The 21,120-nt window shown below is 44.8% G+C and overlaps 1 protein-coding gene across 3 annotated transcripts in view; it reads left to right on the top strand.

Moving 5' to 3' along the window:
• The first annotated feature begins 1,224 nt into the window (after positions 1–1,224).
• TMC6 (transmembrane channel like 6) overlaps positions 1,225–21,120 on the top strand; it is a 34,350-nt gene continuing 14,454 nt past the window's right edge. For 2 of the 3 annotated variants that reach the window (XM_087710093.1, XM_087710094.1), the window contains exons 1-12: positions 1,225–1,421; positions 1,701–1,981; positions 3,387–3,511; positions 6,751–6,873; positions 7,019–7,177; positions 10,320–10,425; positions 10,593–10,686; positions 11,558–11,812; positions 13,207–13,400; positions 14,874–15,018; positions 16,976–17,128; positions 20,810–20,982. In XM_087710093.1, coding sequence (XP_087566219.1) covers positions 1,926–1,981; positions 3,387–3,511; positions 6,751–6,873; positions 7,019–7,177; positions 10,320–10,425; positions 10,593–10,686; positions 11,558–11,812; positions 13,207–13,400; positions 14,874–15,018; positions 16,976–17,128; positions 20,810–20,982 — 1,583 coding nt within the window. In that variant the 5' untranslated portion in view covers positions 1,225–1,421; positions 1,701–1,925. The remainder of the gene's footprint in view (positions 1,422–1,700; positions 1,982–3,386; positions 3,512–6,750; positions 6,874–7,018; positions 7,178–10,319; positions 10,426–10,592; positions 10,687–11,557; positions 11,813–13,206; positions 13,401–14,873; positions 15,019–16,975; positions 17,129–20,809; positions 20,983–21,120) is intronic. The other variant, XM_087710095.1, reaches the window with a different exon arrangement.

The following is a 21,120-nucleotide window of genomic DNA, read 5'->3' as shown; positions in this document are numbered from 1 at the left end:
CAATGTTCACTGCCTCCTGCACCTCAAAAATAATAAGATCTCCCTGAAAATAAGGCCAAGTGCTTATTTTGGGGGTCAAAAGAAAATAAGACCATGTCTTATTTTTGGGGAAACATGATAGTAGCTCAGGTTCAGGATTTTCTGAAAATATTAAAACAGCAGCTGTTAGGTAAGCTAAATTTCCAGCAACTGTTCATTTGTTGCCACACCCATAGTTCCCCAAAGCTGTGACTCTCTCTCTAGCGTTGTTTGCCCCTTGTGTATTTTGGGGTCAGGAAAAGATTAAGGCTCTACAAAGCCCTGAAAGCTGCTATTTCACAACAATCTTTGCCCTGAAGCTGTGACTAAGCTGGACAAAGGCTTCCAATTTTTGCAAGAGGGGAGGTGAGAATACATAACAAGGCTCAAGGATTTGTGTTTCACAGCACTCTTGAGTTCCTTCAGAAGTTTGGATTCTGTCTTTATCAGGCTGGAACAAAGACGTCAGATAGTCCATGTTCGACTTCTGGGTTGGACCATCCTTGTCCTTGTATCAGAAGATAAAAAAATATGTAACATGTTGTTGCAAGCTCCACTTAAAATCACATTTTTTTAAATTAAAACAGGTCAAGGCTGGTTTGCTGCTGTCTTTTTCTTGCCATTTTAGTGAAGTTTTATTTTGCCCCACTCTGCATGACAAGGTCCTAAGATCTCCAAAAATCCAGACATCTCAACAGCCACAGTATGGAACCTTTCTTAAAGGGAATGATACATAATGTGAGAGAGTTCAGACTGAAAAGCAGAAGTGTTTTTCTCCCCCCTCCAGTCAAGAGCTGTCCTGGTCAAGATAATTACTTAATCACTTCCCCAGGAATAGAGTATGTTGTGACCTTATACTTCAACCACAAGTTTATAATTTCAAAAAGCAAGGATGCCATGAAGTTCTTTGCTATCGGTATAGCAAAGTACTAGCGTCTTTTACAGAAAAACAAAATACCTTTCTGCATACAGTAAATGCGTGTTGCAACTCTTGTTGAGCTGAACCAGGGAAGCAGCCAGACAGTTTCCTGGTGTTAACCCCTGACAGGATGCTCCGTTTTTTTATCTTTCATAGGCAACAACCTCGCTTCCTTTCTTCATTCTTCTCATGCCCTGTTGAGAGTTTTAGCCCCCTGAACCTGCACAGTCAGTGGTAGAAACAAACTTCCTGTCAGGCAGGAAGCTTGGTTGCTTCATTTGCTGGTGTTCACTCACATTCTCCTCTCAGGAATGCAGGAACTGAGCTTTACTAACCCTTGGAAGCCTAGCCCATCCTGGAGTATTGAAATGCAGAGTTACTTATCTCCCTTAGTGATAGCTGGGCTGCTTGACAAGGATTGAGACAATCAAGAGAAACTTTATGTTATGTCTTCTGGTAGTGAAGGCCAGAGATACACCTGCAGGTAAGTGCAAGGGAGCTTCCGCTTTCCTTTGCAGAAATGATTTGCTTTCCTACTGTAAGTCAGGGAACTATGAAGTTTGAGCGCCAGCAGCTGTATTTGCATTGTCTGAATTGCAACCTTTGTCTCGATCTTGTTTTCCTTCCTTTTTGTGTGATTTGCTCACAGCGGACCAGGCAGCTCTTGCGATACACACTTTTCTAAATTTTGTAGTAGGAGGAGGTGGGAGAGCCCAGTATACCAGCTCTGTGTGTCTCAAGTTGTGTTCTTTATGGCGTGTAGGCTTGAACGTTTTGTGGCCTGCTGTTCTTCGATCTCAAGAGGGAATAAGAAGACACCAGATATTAGACCACAGTCTGAACCATTTGTTAGAAGATGTGGAGCCTGAATCGTCTCAATGGAACCAGCTCCGTGTGACATTGATTCTTTCTGTAACCTGCATTTGGCAATGTGGTGGAACTGAAAAGTGCAGAGGCGAGCAAATTACTTGTGGAGTTATTTATCAAAATGTCCCACACGGTGACTTTCACCTTTCAGGACTTTGAGAATGGAGACCCTGCCAGGTGAGTGTGGTTCTTTTTTTTAAAAAAAAAAGAGGCACATTTTTAAAAAGTATATGGGAACTGTATTCATTCCTGCCTTAGAAAAAGAAAGCATGTCATCAGATGGTGAGATACTTCCAAATTACGTACAAAGCTGAAAATTGGCATGTATTGGTTTCAAAGCAAAACTCCTTTTCAAAAGCCTGAAAATAAGACTTTTCTTTTTCTATATTGAATTGTCAGAATACTAAAAATATAATTCTTGTTAGCATAAAGCATGGTATGCGGGAGTTCTGTTGCCTGTTTATGAAAGCTGGAGAGAGGAGTTCCCAGTAACAAATATAAATCATTATCAACATTGGGAAAAAAAAGTTGATGGACTATTTATATGCACTGATGATGTTACCTAGTTTGGTAATGAAATGTTTGCAAAAAATCCCACCAAGCTTAGAGAGCACCAAGGACCCCTCATATGGGAAGTCAGTTCAATCCTGAGCTACAAGAATTCTGTACTATCAGGACTATTTATAATCTCCAATGTAGATCCTTGGGAATGAGTGGGTGGTGCATAAATTGCCCTACCATGATTTCAGTTATTCTCAGAATAGTCTACAGTGTTAGGAAAATATTAGTCATTGCTTCTAAATGTTTTGAGTATCGCTGCCTTAGATCTGATCTTAAGACATATGAAACATGTTTTGTACATTATTGCACCATATGGTACTAAGATCTGCAAATTACTATTAGTAGAATTTTAGCAAATTCAAAAGTACAGGATTCATATATTACAAATCCTGGAAGAGACAGGAATTGTTTGATTCTACCTCAATATTAGATTGGTAGATAATCATTATTTCCTCAAACTTAGGACAGAACATACCAGAACAGTATACAGCTATGTAATAAGGATTTACAGAATTCGGATGGAAATATGTTAACAGTTTAATTAAATTAGAAATAAAAATGGAACAATAAAATGCAATTACTAGAGCGCTAAAACATATGATGCTGAGATTAATCTCTACCTTACAATACTACTTTCCAAGGTGTAATAATCAAGACTTCATTATTTGTTTGTAGTTTATTGTTTAAACATATAAGGCTTTGGTTTCACTCTCATTATGTAGATCTCCTGGGTGCCCATTAGTAGATGCTTACATAAGGCTCTGAAGGCCCTGAGGGGAAGTCTTTTGCAAACCATGTTTGATCACGTGGTTGTTATGCATTCTGTCTGCGTCTTAGACTCTCTTATGGTTTGCTATAAGAACTGTAATGTTCTAATATGTTTTGCCTCCTTCCATTTAGTCACTACCTATTCCCAACTGCTAACTAAATCCCATGTGAAATTGGTGAGATGTTAGAGGCTGTTGTTTTAGGGATCCTCTTCATTAAATAGTTTGGCAGACTGGTTCTCTGTTCCCCACAGCCAAGACCCAAGTCCATATGATGAAGGGGCCGTGCATGATTCCTTCCACCAGCTAATTAAGGAACAGAGCAGTTTGGCAGAGCAAGAGTTGGTGGAGATGCAAGATCTGACTAACAGGAGCAAAGGTGAGACAAGCCACGTCTATATAGCACAGAGACTTCCTGATGATTATCAGGGATATTCAACTTGTAGGTAAATAGTTGGGTTGAAGGAGAAAGATGTGTAACTTTTAAATGGTATTTCCTGATTTTTCATCAAAAGAACAATGTGAAAAGCTGTGTGACCTGATGTTACAGCTTTTGACTGTTGGAAGCTTTTAACTTCTGGGTTCAGTTCCAAGTGGGGAAAAAGACACTGGAAACATGGAGGCTGCTTGGAAAGATGCTTTAATGGTGAACAGGACCACATGTCTTGAGCTCCTGAACAGAAAAGGGGGATCACGTGCTTCCAGATGTTGGGTGAAGAAGAAAAGAGGCAGAGATTCTGAAAGTTCCTAGTTTTATGCCCTCTCTGGCCTTTGATCTTGAGTATGTATTCTGATTGGTTGCCAGACTCCCATGGGGCCATGCAGGAGCAACTCTCTAGGTTGTGTTTTGAATTAAGTTTGGTTGAGCATTGCTTCATCCCAAGTGTCTTGTGGTGAGATGGATAAAGGGCTAATACTATCGTTCCTTAATCCCGTCACCCTGGAGCTGAAGGGAGAACTTTGTTATATAGAATAGACTGGCCCAGGCTTTTTTAATGGCCCATTGACAAAGGTGGGGGCTATGAAGAGTGGGTCTGCTTCCTGCCTAAAAACATGTTTCTCCATTTCTGATCCAGGAAAATATAATATTCTGCCTTTTCAATATTTCTCAGGATATTTCATTTTTCTAGGAGAGTGTGGGGTGCTAACTTCCTACATAACAAAATGTGGATGAGATGTTTCTAGAAAGCATTTTTTTTCAATCATTGTATCTCTGTGTAGCCAGCACCTACAGCTAAACAAAAATACCTGGCTTCTTAACTATGTTTAACAATCCTGTTGACAGTAAAAAGTAGGATGAAAAACAAATGCATGATCTCATTTTATCCTCACAACCATCCTGTCTGGAAGCTTGGCTTCAGAAGCAGTGAAAGCTCCACAATACGTTCATAGCCAGCATGGATTTCAATTTGGATTAATAATAATAATGACCTCTTTCACAAGATTAACATGATACTAAATAAGATAACTGAAAGCACATTGGAGTAGTGGTGGGTTCTGGGTGGTACACCCCGGTACGGGCATACCGGTGCCAGCTGGGAGCAGCTGCCACCATACCCTCCCTCCCTCCCTCATTCCTTACCTCTTTTTAAGCAGGCGGGCCATTTGCGCACACACACACTGCATACGGCACCTGTACGACCTCCACCAAGGAGCTGGAGCATCGCAGGCGGTGGCATGTGCATGCATGCATAGCGCGCGTGCGCAAGGTGGACGCCTGGCCCCGTCACAATGTACTGATTGTGACGGGATCCGGAACTCACCACTGCATTGGAGATAGAGGTGGGCCTATAGAGCAGTGAGTGCCCCAACTGGTATGCGCAGGCACAGGCACGCACTGGAGCATCAGAGCGCCGGAAACCCAAAGACCAGCTGGCCAGTGCGCATGTGCACACTAGAAACCAGAAGAGCAGCTGCAATGGTGCACGTGCCCACAAAGAGGGCTCTGCTTGCCACCTCTGGCACCTGTGCCATAGACTCGCCACCACGGCTATAGAGAGTGATAGGTCAGATCAAAACTAGAGAACTAAGTAAGATGTGGAATCTGAGTGAGCAAGAACCAAGGCTATAGGGCAGTGATGGCTAACCTTTCTGCCATCACGTGCCAAAAGCAGGGGGAGCATGGGGGAGTGTTGTATGCGTGTGTACCCTCCCCCCATGCATGCGCATGCAACCCACCTGCCCGCCCTCCTGCTTTTGGCACGTGATGGTGGACCCATTTTTCGCCCTCCCCAGACTCCAGAGGTTTTCTCTCCTGCTCCCCCCGCCTTGCAGGCCCTCCAGAGGCCGGAAATGACCCGTTTATAGTATAGTGGGACCTCACCACCCAGGAAGAACTCAGCCAATACAGAAAACTTTGCTTATTATCTTTTTCTGTCCTTTAGGACCCAGTGGCTCACTGAGAGACCTGGGTCAGGCCAGGGCATGAATACATTTTACTGAGAATATTTTGCAGGGTAGCATTAAAGGATTATTTGCCAGTGGAGGAGGTTGGCATGCAATGTTATGGCACAAAATTGTATCTTTAATCTTCTGCCGCAGAACAAATTGTTGATGGGAGAGAGAAACTATAAATAGTCCTTGTTTAGTAACTGCCTCATTTAGTGTCCATTTGCAATTACAATGGTGATGAGAAATATAGAATAACAGAATTAGTAGGGACCAATCTCCTACTCCAGCAGGAGACCTTATGCCGGTGATGGCTAACCTTTCCAAGACCAAGTGCCCAAAACGCAAGTGCAAACCCCAAAATACAATGCGCCCCTCCATGCATGCTCCCTGCCCCGCGCATGTGTGCACCCCCACATGCGCCCCCACACATTCCCCCCGCATGCGCACCAGATGAATGGCTGTCCAATCTCTTTTTAAAATCCTCCAATGACTCACAACTTCTGGAGGTAAATCTGTTCCACTGGCTAAAGACCACATCTTTTGTCCATGTCTTCCTGAAATCCCCAAGGCATCTTCCTGCCATGGTCAGCAGACTATGCGGAAGAAGTCCTGATAAACCTCTATCTGCATTTCAGTGATGGGGCAGCTGCATTCAAACACCTGAAACAGAAGTCAAATAATTCATATGTCCATTATGAAAGTGGGTATTAGGACCTTATTCTCCTCCCAATCAAAAGCTAAGAATATTATTTTCCTCCGCTTCAAAACAAGTCATTTGTGTGATTCATATAAAACGTTAATAAGAATTAGAGGCCTTGCACTTAAGTCTAAGTGCTTGCTAAGAACTTTACCTACTGTTGCTTTAGAGCTGATTTTGAGCCTTTCATTATTATGTTATTTGTAAAGCTTGGATTTGGAATCTTTTGTTTTTTTCTGAAACACAACTGCCTGGACACAACTGTATTGGCACAAAGATCTCTGTCCTGTAAACGACAGGGAGTGATTCTGTCCACCTGGTAATCTGTCATATAATAAATATTTGCTGTAGGAAACAGTGAAATGAATTTAGAATGAATGTCTTAAGTTGTAAGAAAAAAACATGCTCATTTAGGGAATGGGCACAAAAGGAAGAAGAAGGGAGGATGTGGGGATTCCAGGTTTGACAAGGCAATTCATAGCAACTTGGCAATGCAGAAGGTTGTATCAAGGACTTTTCTTTTTCTCCAGAAAATCTGGTTCATCCCTCAGCTCCGACTGGAACTTGGAACCCAAATGCACAGCTGATGGAGCACCCTGATTTCTCTTCCACCACATTGCGCATCCTTGCCAATATGCCGAGCCGGACTATTGGTGAGTTGTGATGCTCCCCTGTAGCCCCGGTCTACTTCTTTTGATGAAGAAGAATTTCAGGATAGGGCATGGGAAATGTGTGGATTAGCACAGAGGACGATCCTTTTCTCCCCTCCGTAGTGACGGTCTTCCCTTTCATTTGCAGGGCGCAGCAGAGGAGCCATACTGTCCCAGTATTGCAACCGCACTGCCAGACGACGGCGTCGGAGCAGCCGTGCCCCTCTCCAGGAAGTATCCCGTTCTGCACGGCCTAGTTTTCGACAGCTGTCTCTAGAGTTGGATTCCAGCTACAGAGAAGAAGACCGTAAGTTGACTAAAAGAGGAGGAAGATGCCTGTTAAGCAGAAAAGTAGTGCAAGAAAAATAGATGGTGTATATTTAACTTATCGTGCAGTTATTATGAGTAGCAATAGCAATAGCACTTAGACTTATTGTTCTGACCTAGGCCTCCTGATACAGTAAAAAGCACACGCTTAGTCCAAAAAATCCTTTTTATTTCAACGGCTATGAATTATGTTCACAGCCCTTAGTAAGTCATAAATAGTTTGTAAAGAGTCCAACAGTAGTCTGCCAAAGACTTTCGGGATAAGGCTGATAAGCACTCACTTTTATCTCCCTTGAAATGCTGCCAAAGACCTAATTGGCAATTAGCTTGCAAGGCCACACGGAACAAAGAGTGAAAAAGGAGCTTCAGAATTTAAACCGACCAGAACAAACAAAGTTGCTTCCTGCAAAGGCTCACAGGCCTTTGCTCCTCCTTTATGTCCTATGGGAGGGGCCAATCACCTCTAAGCCTTACTTCTGAGTCATTCCTTTTGTCTTAACTGTTCTTGCCTTCTGGCAGCTCTGTTATGTGTGTACTGGGAACAGGCTCCTCCTGTTCTTCTGCTTCGCTGATGTCTGACTCTGGAGGCTCTGGAGAGAGCACATAACTCCCAGATGGCCCTGGTCCTCACTCTGGCTCTGACACAGCCCTCATCCGAGCCTTTCCCAGACTCCAGGACTGGCCCATGTTCCTCCCCAACCTCCTCGCTGTCCGACTCTGCTGCCAGCTCTGCAGGCTGCTGGCGGACCACAACACTTTTATACCGCTTCACAGTGGATTATAGCACTCTCTAAGCAATTTGCAGAGTCAGATATTTCCCCCAACAACCCAACCTGGACTTCATTTTACTGACCTCGAAAGGATGGAAGGCTTGAGCCGGTCAGGATTGAATTCCTGGCAGTCAGCAGAATTAGCCTGCAATACTGCATTCTAATCACTGCACCCCCATGACTTTTCCTTATCATAAAGAAATCATCTTGATCATTTTCAGTATGTGATCCAGCCATCCAGGCATTGTAACCTCTCAGTTCTTCTCACAAAATAATAATGAAGTGTTACAACGTGTCCTGCTCGGTGGATCAGCTAGTCATCTTTGACTGATTTTGCAAACCCAAGCAGGGTTTGACCTGATTGGGACTTAGATGGGAAAACACTAGAGAGCAACCTTAGGAAGTATTCTGGGAGAGGAAAACTGGGAATGTATCCATGAAGTCCTGAAGAGTCAAACTTGATTCGGGGGAGGCCATTATAATATTCCTCATTGAAAGAGATGGAACAATATCCTACCTCTTAATGACTACTTTTACTTCAACTGCAATAACACAAGGGCTCTCAATAGATACAAACTAAACGTAATCCGCTCTAATCTTGATTGCAGGAAAAATGACTTCAGCAATAGAGTAGTAAATGTCTGGAACACTCTACCTGATCCCGTTGTTAGTTCCTCTAACCCACAAAACCTTTTACCTGAAACTGTCTTCTGTGGACCTTACACATTTCTTAAAAGGTCCTTAAGGGGGGCGTGCATAAGTGCACCAGCCTGCCTACCGTCTCTGTCCTACTGTCCCCATTTATGTATGTTTATGTACCGTATTTTCACGACCAAAAGCCGCACCGGATTATAAGCCGCAGTATCAATTAACGTTAATTTTTCAAACTTTTTCCACATATAAAGCGCACCGGGTTATAAGCCGCACGTTTCCCGACGCTTCTGGACATCTGTTGCAGTCGCGAGGAGCGGCGCGAGGGTTCTTGGCGCTCCAGGGGGCCCCGGGGGCGGCTGGGAGAGGCGCACGGCCCGCCCCCCCCCTCCCTGGACGCCGCAGCAGCAGCCCCAAGCGCACCGATCTCCGCGTTTTTCGCATCGGGGCATGCTCTTGCAGCACACCCCGATGCGAAAAACACCGAGATCGGTGAGCCCGGGGCTGCCACTGCGACATCCAGGGAGGAGAAACCAAACCGCGCGCCTCTCCCAACTGGCCCCGGGGCCCCCCGGAGCGCCAAGAACCCCCGCGCCGCTCCTCGCGACTGCAACAGATGTCCAGAAGCGGCTCCTGGGGCCAATGGGGACCGGACCTCCAGCTCGACAGCCCCTGTCGCCCCTGGACGTCCACCGCAGTTGTGAGGAGCCGAGGAGAGTGCGGAGAAGAGCGCGCGGCGGCCCCCGGCGCTCCGGGAAGCAGGAGAGGCGCGCGGCCCGGTCTCTCCTCCCTGGACGCCGCAGCAGCAGCCCCAAGCGCACCGATCCCCGTGCCCCTCGCATCGGGGCATGCTCTTGCAGCACACCCCGATGCGAAAAACACAGGGATCGGCGCGCCCGGGGCCGCCGCCGCGACGCCCAGGGAGGAGAAACCAAACCGCGCGCCTCTCCCGCCTCCCGGAGCGCCAAGAACCGCCGCGCGCTCCCCCCCCCACACTCTCCTCGGCTCCCCACAACCGCAACAGACGTCCAGAAGCGACAGGGGCCACCGAGCCGGAAATCCAATCCCCACCAGCCCCAAAAGCCGCCTCTGGACATCTATTGCAGTCGCGAGGAGCAAAGCAGCTGGGAGATCTTTTTCCACATATAAAGCGCACCGGGTTATAAGCCGCACTGCCGATTTTGGATCAAAATTTAGGATTTTTAGTGCGGCTTATGGTCGTGAAAATACGGTACTCATGTTAGGTATCTATGGCTATGTTTCGCTTATTTCTATCCATTTATTTGTGCCATATTTTCATGTGTCCATGTCTATGTCTATACAGATACTTGTTTCCTTGTACTTGTTGTCATAAATAAATAAATAAATAAATAAATAAATAAATAAATAAAATGTACACTTCCAGAAGACCTGAGAGTGGGAGTACTCTTGCTCCCTTATTTAACCTGTAAAGATGACTTTGTCAGGGTTCTTTTCTTGGTTAGCTTTGCCATGAAAGGCCACAATATGTTTGCTTTTAGTAGAGAAGGTGGTGTTTCTTTTTTTTAACCTTCCTATGCCTTTAAAGAAAAAAAAGGTATGATCCTAATTAAAAGTGGAGGAAGGAAAGCATCATTTTCCTTTCTGTAATCCAAATGTTTGCACTGGAGATGCAGTTTGGGCTGCCTGACCTTTGACCTCACCTCTGCATTTCCTCCGTAGCCAAGTATATTTTGCTGGTCAAAGAACTCCAGAACCTGCCAGTATATCAACGCAATCACATGCTGCAAATGATGCCTCTAAGCTTGGCTGAGAAGCGCAGACTCAGGTGAGCGCCTTTAATCCTTGTTAGTGTTCGGTTCATAAGCTGCTTTGGGAGGAGAGAATCTACCTCACAGCTCTCCCTCCCAAAAACAACTTTGGCCATATTTTAAGTTTATTCCCCCCCACCTCTCTCCCCCCCCCACCTCTTCCCCCCCCCCACCTCTTTTACAGACAGGATTCAAGTGGGCATTCAGGCACCTTGAGGAAACCCAAGCCAACGGGTCATTTGTCTTACTGCAGCTGGATTAAATACCACATCCTAATAGTAAGCTATGTTCCCCACTTGACTTTTATTGTGGCAGTTGAGAAATAAGTGGAATCAGTGTCTTTCTCACACTATGAGAAAGGAAACTTTCACTGGAGTCTTTCTGTGAAGTGTGTGACTATTCAAAGAGTTGGGAAAAATACTCTGGAAGGGTTTTTTTTGCCAATTCTTGATATACTTATCAAGAAGGCATTAGCAAATTTTAAGAGGATCTTTCTAGGTCACTACATTGAATATGAAGCAGGGGGTTTGCTGTTTGCCTAATTCTGGTGAGCAGGATGGGAAAAGTGGCTTTTGGTTCAAACCAGCTCAGGAAAATAGGCTAGAGCTTTTGAGAAAACAGGAAAGGAGGCTGCTGTGGTCTTCTTGCCATGAAACAAAAATTGCCAGGCAAATAGAAATAATTCCTACTTGGAGACATAGGATGTTTCTTCATTTCAGCAGAAGCTGCAAATCCTTCTGTTCAGCAACATTTTTATAACACAAAAAAGAGAAGAAGTATGGCACTCCTTTTAACATGGGTTTTACAATCTGAGTTCCTGGAAGACTTCTCTTTCCATATATTTTAATGCTTTTTGCTAATAGTGTCCTGGGCTTGAAAAACAGTCAATTAGCACACTTTTCCATTGTGCTAAATGTTGTTTCAAACATTTAATTTTTTTCCAGTACTCCTTCAAGTAAGTAATTACAATCCTTTTTTCTGCCCAATAAGACCGAGAGAGTTTCTCATAAATGAAGGCTAGGGAAAGATGTTTCTGATACATGTTGGACGATACTATTATTTTCTGTCAAATAAAAGGGATTGGATAGTTACTCCAAAGTCATCGTCCTGTTATGTTTTCATCTGAAGCTGTGTCCATTTTTCTTGCAGGGCTTCCGGAATTTTTGGTACAACCTGCTGTCCTTCATTCCTATTCTCCAGCCCTGGCATTATTCCCTCAAGGAGATCAGTGGCCGCTTTGGCTCTAGCATCCTCTCCTATTTCCTATTCCTCAGGACGTTGCTCTTCTTCAATCTCTTTATGTTCCTGATCCTGCTGGTCTTTGTAGTTGTCGTGCAGGCTGCTTTCCCTTCTGCCATACCCAACGGTGTGGCTTTCACAGGATCTGATCTCTTAACTGGAGCAGTGAGTATTCCTGAAATCTGATAGTTTTCCCTTTACTAATAGAATTACTTAACAGAGTGTATCACCAGCAGTTTTGAGTACTTGTAGTGACATATTTCCCTCTAATCCGTTCAGTTGCACAGTAGAAATGTTTGCTTAGCCCTTAGAAATTTAAAAATCCAGATAAAACCTGACTCCTGCACTATGAGATAGAATGGAAAAAATATAAGCTATTGGTGTCTATCAATTTTGCCTTGGCTTTCAGTCCATAACCTTCTACCAGAGTCAAACTTTTGCTTGCCAATCTAACAGATTAGATTGCCATAGTAAACTACACACCTATTGAGTCTGTAGCAACGTGTCTGGATGGTTGATAGATGCCTGTTCATTATCAGTGCTTCTACTTGTAGTCTATACTCCGGTAACCTGAACTTGTTCCAGAAATAAAAGAATACAGGTAATCCCCGGTTAAGAATGTCCCCATAGTGAATGTTCGAAGTTACACGATAAGCGCCCCCTAGTGTTTATGAAAAAGTCCCAAAACTACGAATCTTGCAGCACCATGGCAGTTGTTCGCCTTTACAAACAACCACAGAGGCTCTGCAACATTCATCCTGCACATTGCAGGTCGAAATGGAGATCCAGAAGGGCAGATCCGACGCTCCGTTCAGGCCTCCAAATCCGACTCTCCAAAGCTGCATTTAGCAACATGCTAGGTAAGACCTGCAGAGGCCGAAATGGAGCATCAAAGCTCCATTTTGGCCTGCAATGTGCTGGGGAAGGTCTCTGGAGGCCCAAATGGAGTGGCGGATCTGCCCCTCCGGAGTTCCATTTCAGCCTGCAATGTACCGGGCAAGATCTGCGCAGGCTTAAACGGAGCTGCAGAAGGGAGCACGCAGCCGAGAGGCTGGAGAGGAGGCTGCTTGCTAGATCTTCGTATGGTAAATGACCCAGCGCGACAGGTTGTGAGGAGCATGAGGTATTTCAATGGGTCGGGGAGTCCTTGGGTGGTGACCTGTTCCATCACATGGCCGTCCTCCCCACCGTGAAATACCTCATGTGCACTTAACGAACCATGCATTCTATTAGCAAAGGTGTGGGCGAAAGGAGGGAGTGATCCAGTTGAAGGTATGAGATTCACTCCCACAAATCCTCGGGTTAGGAATGGAATGTGCAGGCTCCATTACAATCATAAGTCAAGGACTACCTGTAATGTTTGGAATAGCCCAAAGGGTATAGGTTACTTCTGTGTGATTTTGGTGTCAGTATAAGACCATTTCCATGAATAATCTCTGGCTGTAATTTTAATAAAGAGTGAAATATTTCAGTATGGTTACAGCCAGGGCCATCTTCTTCAGGAAAGGATAACCCTCCAAAGGATCCAAAGGATTGACAATATTGTATTTTCTTCACAGGGCTACTTCAGTCACACAGTGATGTATTATGGCTACTACAGTAATTTCACACTGAATGCCCCTGATGCTTCTGAGGCTAATAGCACCCATTACAGGCAACACACTCATAGCCAGATGTCCTACAATATGCCTCTGGCTTACCTCTTTGTTACTGGAAGCGCCTTCTTTGGGATCTGCTTTCTCTTGATCTACAGGTGAGATGCCACCTAGCTTCCCTTTGCATAAGAGCCCAGTTAATCCTTTCTTTTCTGCCTGGGATAAGACCAGTCTTCCTAAATGCATTTAATGTGCCTTTGCATCCCTTTCAGGTAGGATTTAAATAAACGTTATTTTTATACGTTATCCCAAGTGGTTTCCTCCTACCCATCAATATTTATTTTTCTTGACTGGGATTCTCAGCACCAGGGAGAGGAAGCTCTGCTGCTCACCTAAATTTTTGTATTTCGAGAGTCCTGAACATCTGGACCAAGAGCAAAGGATTGTGGGACATCTTAGTGGAATCAGACTGATATCACTACATATAGGATTGCAAGAAAACAAAAGAAATGGTTACTCATAAATTAGCCTCACTGAACTTGTGAGGGGATCTTATTTTTGCAACATAGGATTATATTGCAAATCTTGTGTAATTTACAATTAAATTATTTGAACATAAATATTGTACTTCGGCCGCCTAATGAGAAGGAAGGACTCACTGGAGAAGAGCCTAATGCTGGGAAAGATTGAGGGCAAAAGAAGAAGGGGACAACAGAGAATGAGATGGCTGGATGGAGTCACTGAAGCAGTAGGTGTGAGCTTAAATGGACTCCAGGGGATGGTAGAGGACAGGAGGGCCTGGAGGAACGTTGTCCATGGGGTCGTGATGGGTTGGACATGACTCTGCAACTAACAACAACAAAATTGTAAATTGTTTCAAAACAATTTCAAACTTCTTAATATGATCATTAAAAATGGGGTTTAAATAATTAAATAACTTGATATTCATCATTTTCAAAATGCCATTCCCCCCCCCCCCAAGAAATTGTTTGATATCAAATATTCTAACGCAGGGATGTCAAACTCAAGGCCCCAGGGGGTGCTTAGATCTGGCCCACGGAGCTGCCCTGGAAACAGTAAAGGACTGGCCCACGGTGCTCTGCCAGTGAAAATGGAGCTCAGGCGGGTCCTTCCAAGCTCCGTTTTTGCTAGTAGAGGGTTGCAGTAGGCCATCACAGCTGAAAATGGAGCTCAGGAGCCTGTTTTCTCTGGCAGAGCGTTCAGGCCGCCCCAGGCGCCCCCAACATGAGTGACATCGAGCTGGCCATGCCTATCCTGACCACACCCACTCTGACCCCCAAGGTCAAACTCAACCGTGATGCGCCCCTCAATGAAATTGAGTTATTAATAGGAGTAACATTATTTCCATTATAGCTTTCCCAGTGTTCTTAACAATCTTCCTTCAGGCACTTTACTCAAATTTATAATATTAAGCTTATCTATAATCTTACATACATGCCTATGAAATACAGTCAAATTTGCTTGTAGCCCTGCCAATCTTTCAACCACACAGTTAATTCCATGCTTGCAGCTAACAGAGTGACCACAGAGGCTCTTCCTTGGAGAACAGTTTAAAACGGTTGCTTGTCTAACCAGCAGATACCGATGGCTTTTTTTTCCCCTCCTCACAGTGTATCTCACTCATTTGGGGAGAGTTACCGTGTAGGCAGTGCATCAAGTAACCTGGCAGTCAAAGTCTTCTGTTCCTGGGATTACAAAGTGATTCAGAAACGCTCGGTCCAACTCCAAAGTGAGAACATTAGCACAGATCTGAAGGTAAGTGCTGAACAGAGCTGTGTAGTCTGTGAAAATGCAAGAACTAAACCAACTGGGAAATAAAATCTCCAGTGTTAGTGAAATGGAGAATAGAAATGAGATGTCACAGGGTTATTTGAGAGTGCATTTGAAAGAAATGGTGCAGCCCAGTGGTGGGATTCAAAAATGTCTACTACCGGTTCTGTGGGCGTGGCTTGGTGGGCATGGCAGGGGAAGGATACTATAAAATCTCCATTCCCTCCCCACTCCAGGGGAAGGTTACTGCAAAATCCCCATTTCCTCCCGATCAGCTGGGACTCGGGAGGCAGAGAATAGATGGGGTGGGGCCAGTCAGAGGTGGTATTTACCGGTTTCCGAACTAATCAAAATTTCCACTACCGGTTCTTCAGAACTGGTCAGAACCTGATGAATACCACCTCTGGTGCAGCCTTTTAATGCTGAATACACCCAAATCTTCATTTTCACCAATGTTTCTGCAAGTAGGTTACCAGCAGCTGTGAATTCTGACATCTTGCCTGTTGCTACAGCCCTAGTGTGCAAAAGAAGGGGAATAATCCCAACTTTCCATTATATCCTTTGGTTGAATGCTTATAGTGTTTCAAATTATGTGAATGTTTGAGATATTTTCTTCTTTCCCTTACGGCTAACTACCTCCACTATGCTAGCAATAGTACCATCCCATGTGGTGCCTAAAATATTCATTGCCCCTCATGATACAGAACATTTTAGTGAATAAGAATCAAACCTACTGCCTTAAACCTATGATGTTCCCTGTCTCAATTAGTTCATACCGTGTTTTCCCGAAAATAAGACAGGGTCTTATTTTCTTTTGACCCCTGAAATAAGGGCTTGGCCTTATTTTCAGGGAGATCTTCTTATTTTTGAGGTGCAGGTGGTGGAGACCGTAATCACCTCATGGCTGCTGCTGTATTACAATATTTTCAGAGATGACGTATTTTGGGGGGAGGGCTTATTTTAGCCAATGCACTCAAAAGCCCAATTGGGCTTATTATTCAGGGAGGTCTTGTTTTCAGAGAAAGAGGGTACTACAATGAGGGCAAAGGGATTCTATCTGTAAGAAATAAATGTGTGTGGTGCATTTTACAGTGGGGACAAGAGAAAAACGCAGCGGCTTGTATATATCAGTGTGTCTCTTGATACTAAGACTGTAGGTGGAGTTAGCAATTTACAGCTTTTGGCCTCTGCAAGCAGTCAGATCAGTCCTTTGGCAAGGAGCTATCTGCCCCTTCTTTGGCAGGTTGAGAGGGGGAGATTATAGGTCTAATTATAGGTCACTGATGAGCTTATACTCCATGGAAATTTGAGTAACGATAAAAAATTCCCGTCCTATCAGTTTAGCAACAGGAGAGAGGACTTGGACACAGAGTAGGAAACCTGGCTTATTCATACTCAGTGGCAAAGCCTTCTCACAGTCGTAGTACTGATCATTCATAGAGAGATGTAGATTGCATCCAAGATAAGATATTAGGTTCCCTGGAGGTTTCAATATAATTCGCCTGAAGCTTGTCTTTTCCTGTAATTGCCTATCTTTGTTTATATCACATACCCACTTAAAGCCCACAGTTCACTTTTGAGGCTCTAGTCCTTCTCCAGAGATTTCCTTTCCGAAAAATCAGTACTGACGTCTCATTCATTGAGAATCTACTTATGTGTAAGACATAACTGTACTGACACTTTCATTATTGAGTCCTTCTTTCCCTCTCCTTTTCTTTCTCTCCCTCCTCTCTCTTTCCCTCATCTCTCTCCTTCCTTCTCTATCACTCCTCTCTCTCTCTCTCTCCTTCTCTCTCTCTCCCTCCCCCCCTCTCCCCCCTCCTTCTCTCTCTCCCCCTCTCCCTCTCCTCTCTCTCTCTCTCCCTCCCTCCCACTCTCCTTCTCTTTCCCTCTCTCTCTGTGTCTGTATCTGTGTCCTATTTTTCTTCTCATTCTTTTTCAGGAGTGTCTGGCTGAGCAGAGGCTGGAATCCTGTTTAAGCTTTTCTAAAAAACTTCAGGAACTCGTAATCTTGCTGGTGGCCTGGACTCTGTCGCTGAGCACTGTTGCAGGCGCTGCCATTGGTATACACTACTTTTCTGAATATGTACACCAGGTATGTGAGAAATAGGGTTCCTCTTCAGATACCTGCTCCTGCTTCCTGGGAGAGAATCAGGAGAATGACCATTTTCTGGGCTCATACAATAAATCAAGGCTCAGGAATGGCAGGAGCCTCTGAGAAAGGGAAGTCAAAATAGGAAAAGATGGTGGTTGCAGCAGGCACGTGCAAAGGAACAGGGCTTCAGTTGCATAGCCTGTTTTTATCCTTCCTGGGAGATGCCACTGCTCAGGGCACTTATACCAATTGCAGTAAGTCTTGGATTCATGCATTTATATACTGCCCTAGGCACCTATCAGAAAAACTTGCCCAAAAAAATCTGCAAGGATTGTCGATGCAGTCTCTGAAAATAAGACACAATTGAACTAAAGGAAAAGAATTAATAACAATATTTATGATCAGAAAGCTATTATTGGACAGATTAAAAAGCTAATGTATACATCAATGAAGAAAATAAATTGATGCAAATAGAGCATAGGCCAGGGTGGTAATAGAGCGATCTTTCCCAAGCTTGCATTCTCCTGGCACATTGTTTTATTGTTCTCACCATAAACAGACAACATTTCATGATTGCTTTGTCTGATGGGAAATGTAACTATAAAAAATAAACAATTGTGGTGACCAATAATGACCAGCCTGGCTTCTATAAAATAACCATTCTTGTGAATGCAATTAAACTCTTACTTTCAGCAGAAATATAATTGGGGGCAAGTGCATTGAGCTACTATCAGCCATCTTTGTTGTTGTTAGTTGAGAAGTCGTGTCCGACCCATTGTGACCCCATGGACAATGTTCCTCCAGGCCATCCTCTGCGATCTTAACTGCAGTGAAAGAAGCCCCTTTTCCAAGATGTCTGTTTCAAACAAACAGTAGTTCTTCAGTCACCATGGAATTATTGCACACACACTGCTAACTAATTACAGTGGCCCAACCTGTCTATAGGAACTTGAGCGAAAGCTCAGTTTGAGGGAAACTCTCCATGTTCCATACCGACAGTTCCATTTGCACTGAATGTGGATGGGCTGGTTTTCTTAGTGGTTTCATGCATTCTTTGGGCATTTAATTCATTGAACAGCCAGGCAGAAAGATGCACTGATTAAGATGTTGGTCTTGGACCAGGGTAGCCATATGTCAAGTCTCTGCTCAATCATGGAGCTCATTGGGTGACATTGAGCCAATCGTCTTAGCCTATCCAAATTTGCTTACAGTGTGGTTGTGGGAAAGCTAGTTTGGTCTAATAGTTAAGGCACCAGGCTAGAAAGCAGGAGATTGTGAGTTCAAGTGCCACCTTAGCCATAAAAGCCATCTAGGTCCGTGATGACGAGCCTATGGCATGCATGCCACAGGTGGCACGTGGAGCCATTTGTCAGGACACGCGAGGCATTGCCCTGTCAGCTGGCCAGCCATATGTGACTAGCTGATTTTGGCCTTTTGAGGCCATTTTTCGCCCTCTGAAGGCTTCCTTGAAGGCTTCAGAGTGCGAAAAACCGGCCCTACGGGCGAACTGAAAATTCAGGAACATACTTCTGGTTTGCTCATAGGGCTGGTTTTAGCTTTCCAGAGCCTTAAGGAGACTTCCCTGAAGACTCCGGAGGGTTAAAACCAGCTCTATGAGCAACCAGCCTTACGGGCAAATCTAAAATTCGGGGATGGACTTCCGGTTTGCTCGTAGGGTTGTTTTTTGCCCTCTGGAGTCTTCAGGGAAGTCTCCTGAAGGCCCCTGAAGGCTCCGGGGGATGAAAAAACAGCCCTATGGACAAACCGGAAGTCCATCCCCGAATTTCCGGTTTGTATTTGTATTTGTATTGTATTTATTAGTTTTGTATGCTGCCCACTCTCGGAAGACTCTGGGTGGCTTACAATAAAAAAGGGAGCGGGAATATATAAAACAATACAACAATTTAAAATTACAGCAACATTCATAACTTAAAGTGGGGCTGGATACTTCAACAGCCCCAGGCCTGCCGGAACAGCCAGGTCTTAGTTGCTTTACGGAAGGCCGGAAGGGTAGTAAGGGTCCGGTTTGCCCGTAGGGCCAGTTTTTCGCACTCCGGAGGCTTCAGGGAAACTCCTGAAGCCTCTGGAGAGCCTCCGGGGGGGGGGGGGCGGCGGAGGCTGTTTTCGTCCTCCCCTGGCTCCTATAAAGCCTCTGGAGCCTGGGGAGGGGAAAAAACACAACAAAAATGGGTGGGAGCGCTGGTTGTGCGCGCATGCTTGCTGGGGTTGTGCGCAAAGCATTATGGGTGTAACACACCTGTGCACAACCCCCCTGTTCTCCGCCCACTTTTGGCACACGAGCCAAAAAAGGTTCGCCATCACTGGTCTAGGTGATCTTGGGCCAATCAATCGTTCTCAGCCCAACTCACCTCACAGAGTTGTTGTGGGAAAATTAGGAAGAAGAAAGTGAGTTGCATATATTTGCTGTCTTGAGTGAGTGAGTTGTTTATTTATTTATTTAATTTATATTGCTGCCTATTCATTCATGGCAATTCAAGGCAGCTTATTTAATTTAAACCACATTAAAAAAACAATGAAACTAATCTAAAAGAATCAGATAAATGAATATAATAAAATCACCCCCACGCGCCCAGCGACAGCAGATCACAGGAGCCATTTAATGGGCTCCATTCCCCTCTGGGTTCCCCAGGCCCTCTGGCAGAACCAGGTCTTCAGTGCCTTTTGGAAGAGCATTAGAGTGGGGGCCATTCTAATCTCTGGGGGAATGATGTTCCAGAGAGGAGCCACAATGGAGAAGGTCCTCCTTCTGGATCACACCAGGTGTATCTCCCTTGGGGATGGAACCTGCAGCATTCTCTGTCTCTCTGTTCTGACGGGTCGAGTAGATGTGATCTCACAAGAGACGGTCCTTCAGATAACGCGCGAGCGATCGTGGGTGTACCTCGGTTCACCCACGTAACACCTATCCTCCGCGAGCTGCACTGGCTGCCTATTGGTCTCCGGATATGCTTCAAGGCGCTAGTCGTCACTTATAAAGCCCTTCATGGTATTGGACCTGGGTACTTGAGAGACCGCCTGCTGCCAATTACCTCCACTAGACCGATTAGATCCCACAGATTGGGCCGCCTCCGAATTCCATCCGCCGGCCAGTGTCGACTGGCGACCACTCGGAGGAGAGCCTTCTCTGTGGCTGCTCCGACCCTCTGGAACGAACTCCCCGTGGAGATTCGGACCCTCACCACCCTCCAGGCCTTCCGCAAAGCCCTTAAAACCTGGCTGTTCCGACAGGCCTGGGGCTAAAGAGCTGTTGCCCCCGTCTCGAATGGTATGACTGTTGTGTGTTTTAAATTATGTATTGTTATGCTTTGTTGTTTTTTTTAAATTTTTTGTCTGTATTCCCCTTCCCTGGGTTGAGTTGTGAGCCGCCCTGAGTCCCCTTCGGGGGAAAAGGGCGGCATATAAATGTAATAAATTGAAATTGAATTGAACCTGGTCCCAAGCCATGAAGGGCTTTAAAGGTGATAACAAGTACCTTGAATTGCACCCGGAAGCAAATCGGCAGCCAATGCCACTCCCGCTGCATTGCATTATTATTTGCAAAAATAATAAAGATGGGATGCAGATAAAGGATAATAGCATCAGGAAAAACTCTTTCTATGCTGTCTTGGTTTCCTAGTGAAAAAGTGGAATATAAATGCATGTGAATTATTTTCTCCTTAGGTTCTGCATGAGGAGTTTTTGAAAAACAATCATGCCGGGAAAGAGTTGTTGCTCCTGGCCCTTCCTCTGGTTGTGTCACTCATTAACTTGCTTATGCCGTATTTTTACAACCTCCTGGCTGCATGGGAGAAACAGGAATCTCCAGTCCTGGAGGTGTACATTGCCATTAGCAGGTAATAAAAAAAATCTCACAGCTGAAATGCAGGATCAACGGGGCCCAACCCCATCCCATTGTTGCAATATTATTAACCGTTTATAAAGGGGACTTGAAAGCCATTTCCACCAGCAGTACTGCACAGGAAGAGCCCAGC

Source organism: Thamnophis sirtalis, unplaced genomic scaffold (assembly GCF_051295495.1).
Source record: "Thamnophis sirtalis isolate CommonGarterSnake01/CBP01778 unplaced genomic scaffold, rThaSir2_p1.2 scaffold_3, whole genome shotgun sequence".
Taxonomy (NCBI): domain Eukaryota; kingdom Metazoa; phylum Chordata; class Lepidosauria; order Squamata; family Natricidae; genus Thamnophis; species Thamnophis sirtalis.
The sequence above is the reverse complement of the archived record's forward strand: the minus strand, read 5'-3'. Positions and strand labels throughout refer to the sequence as shown.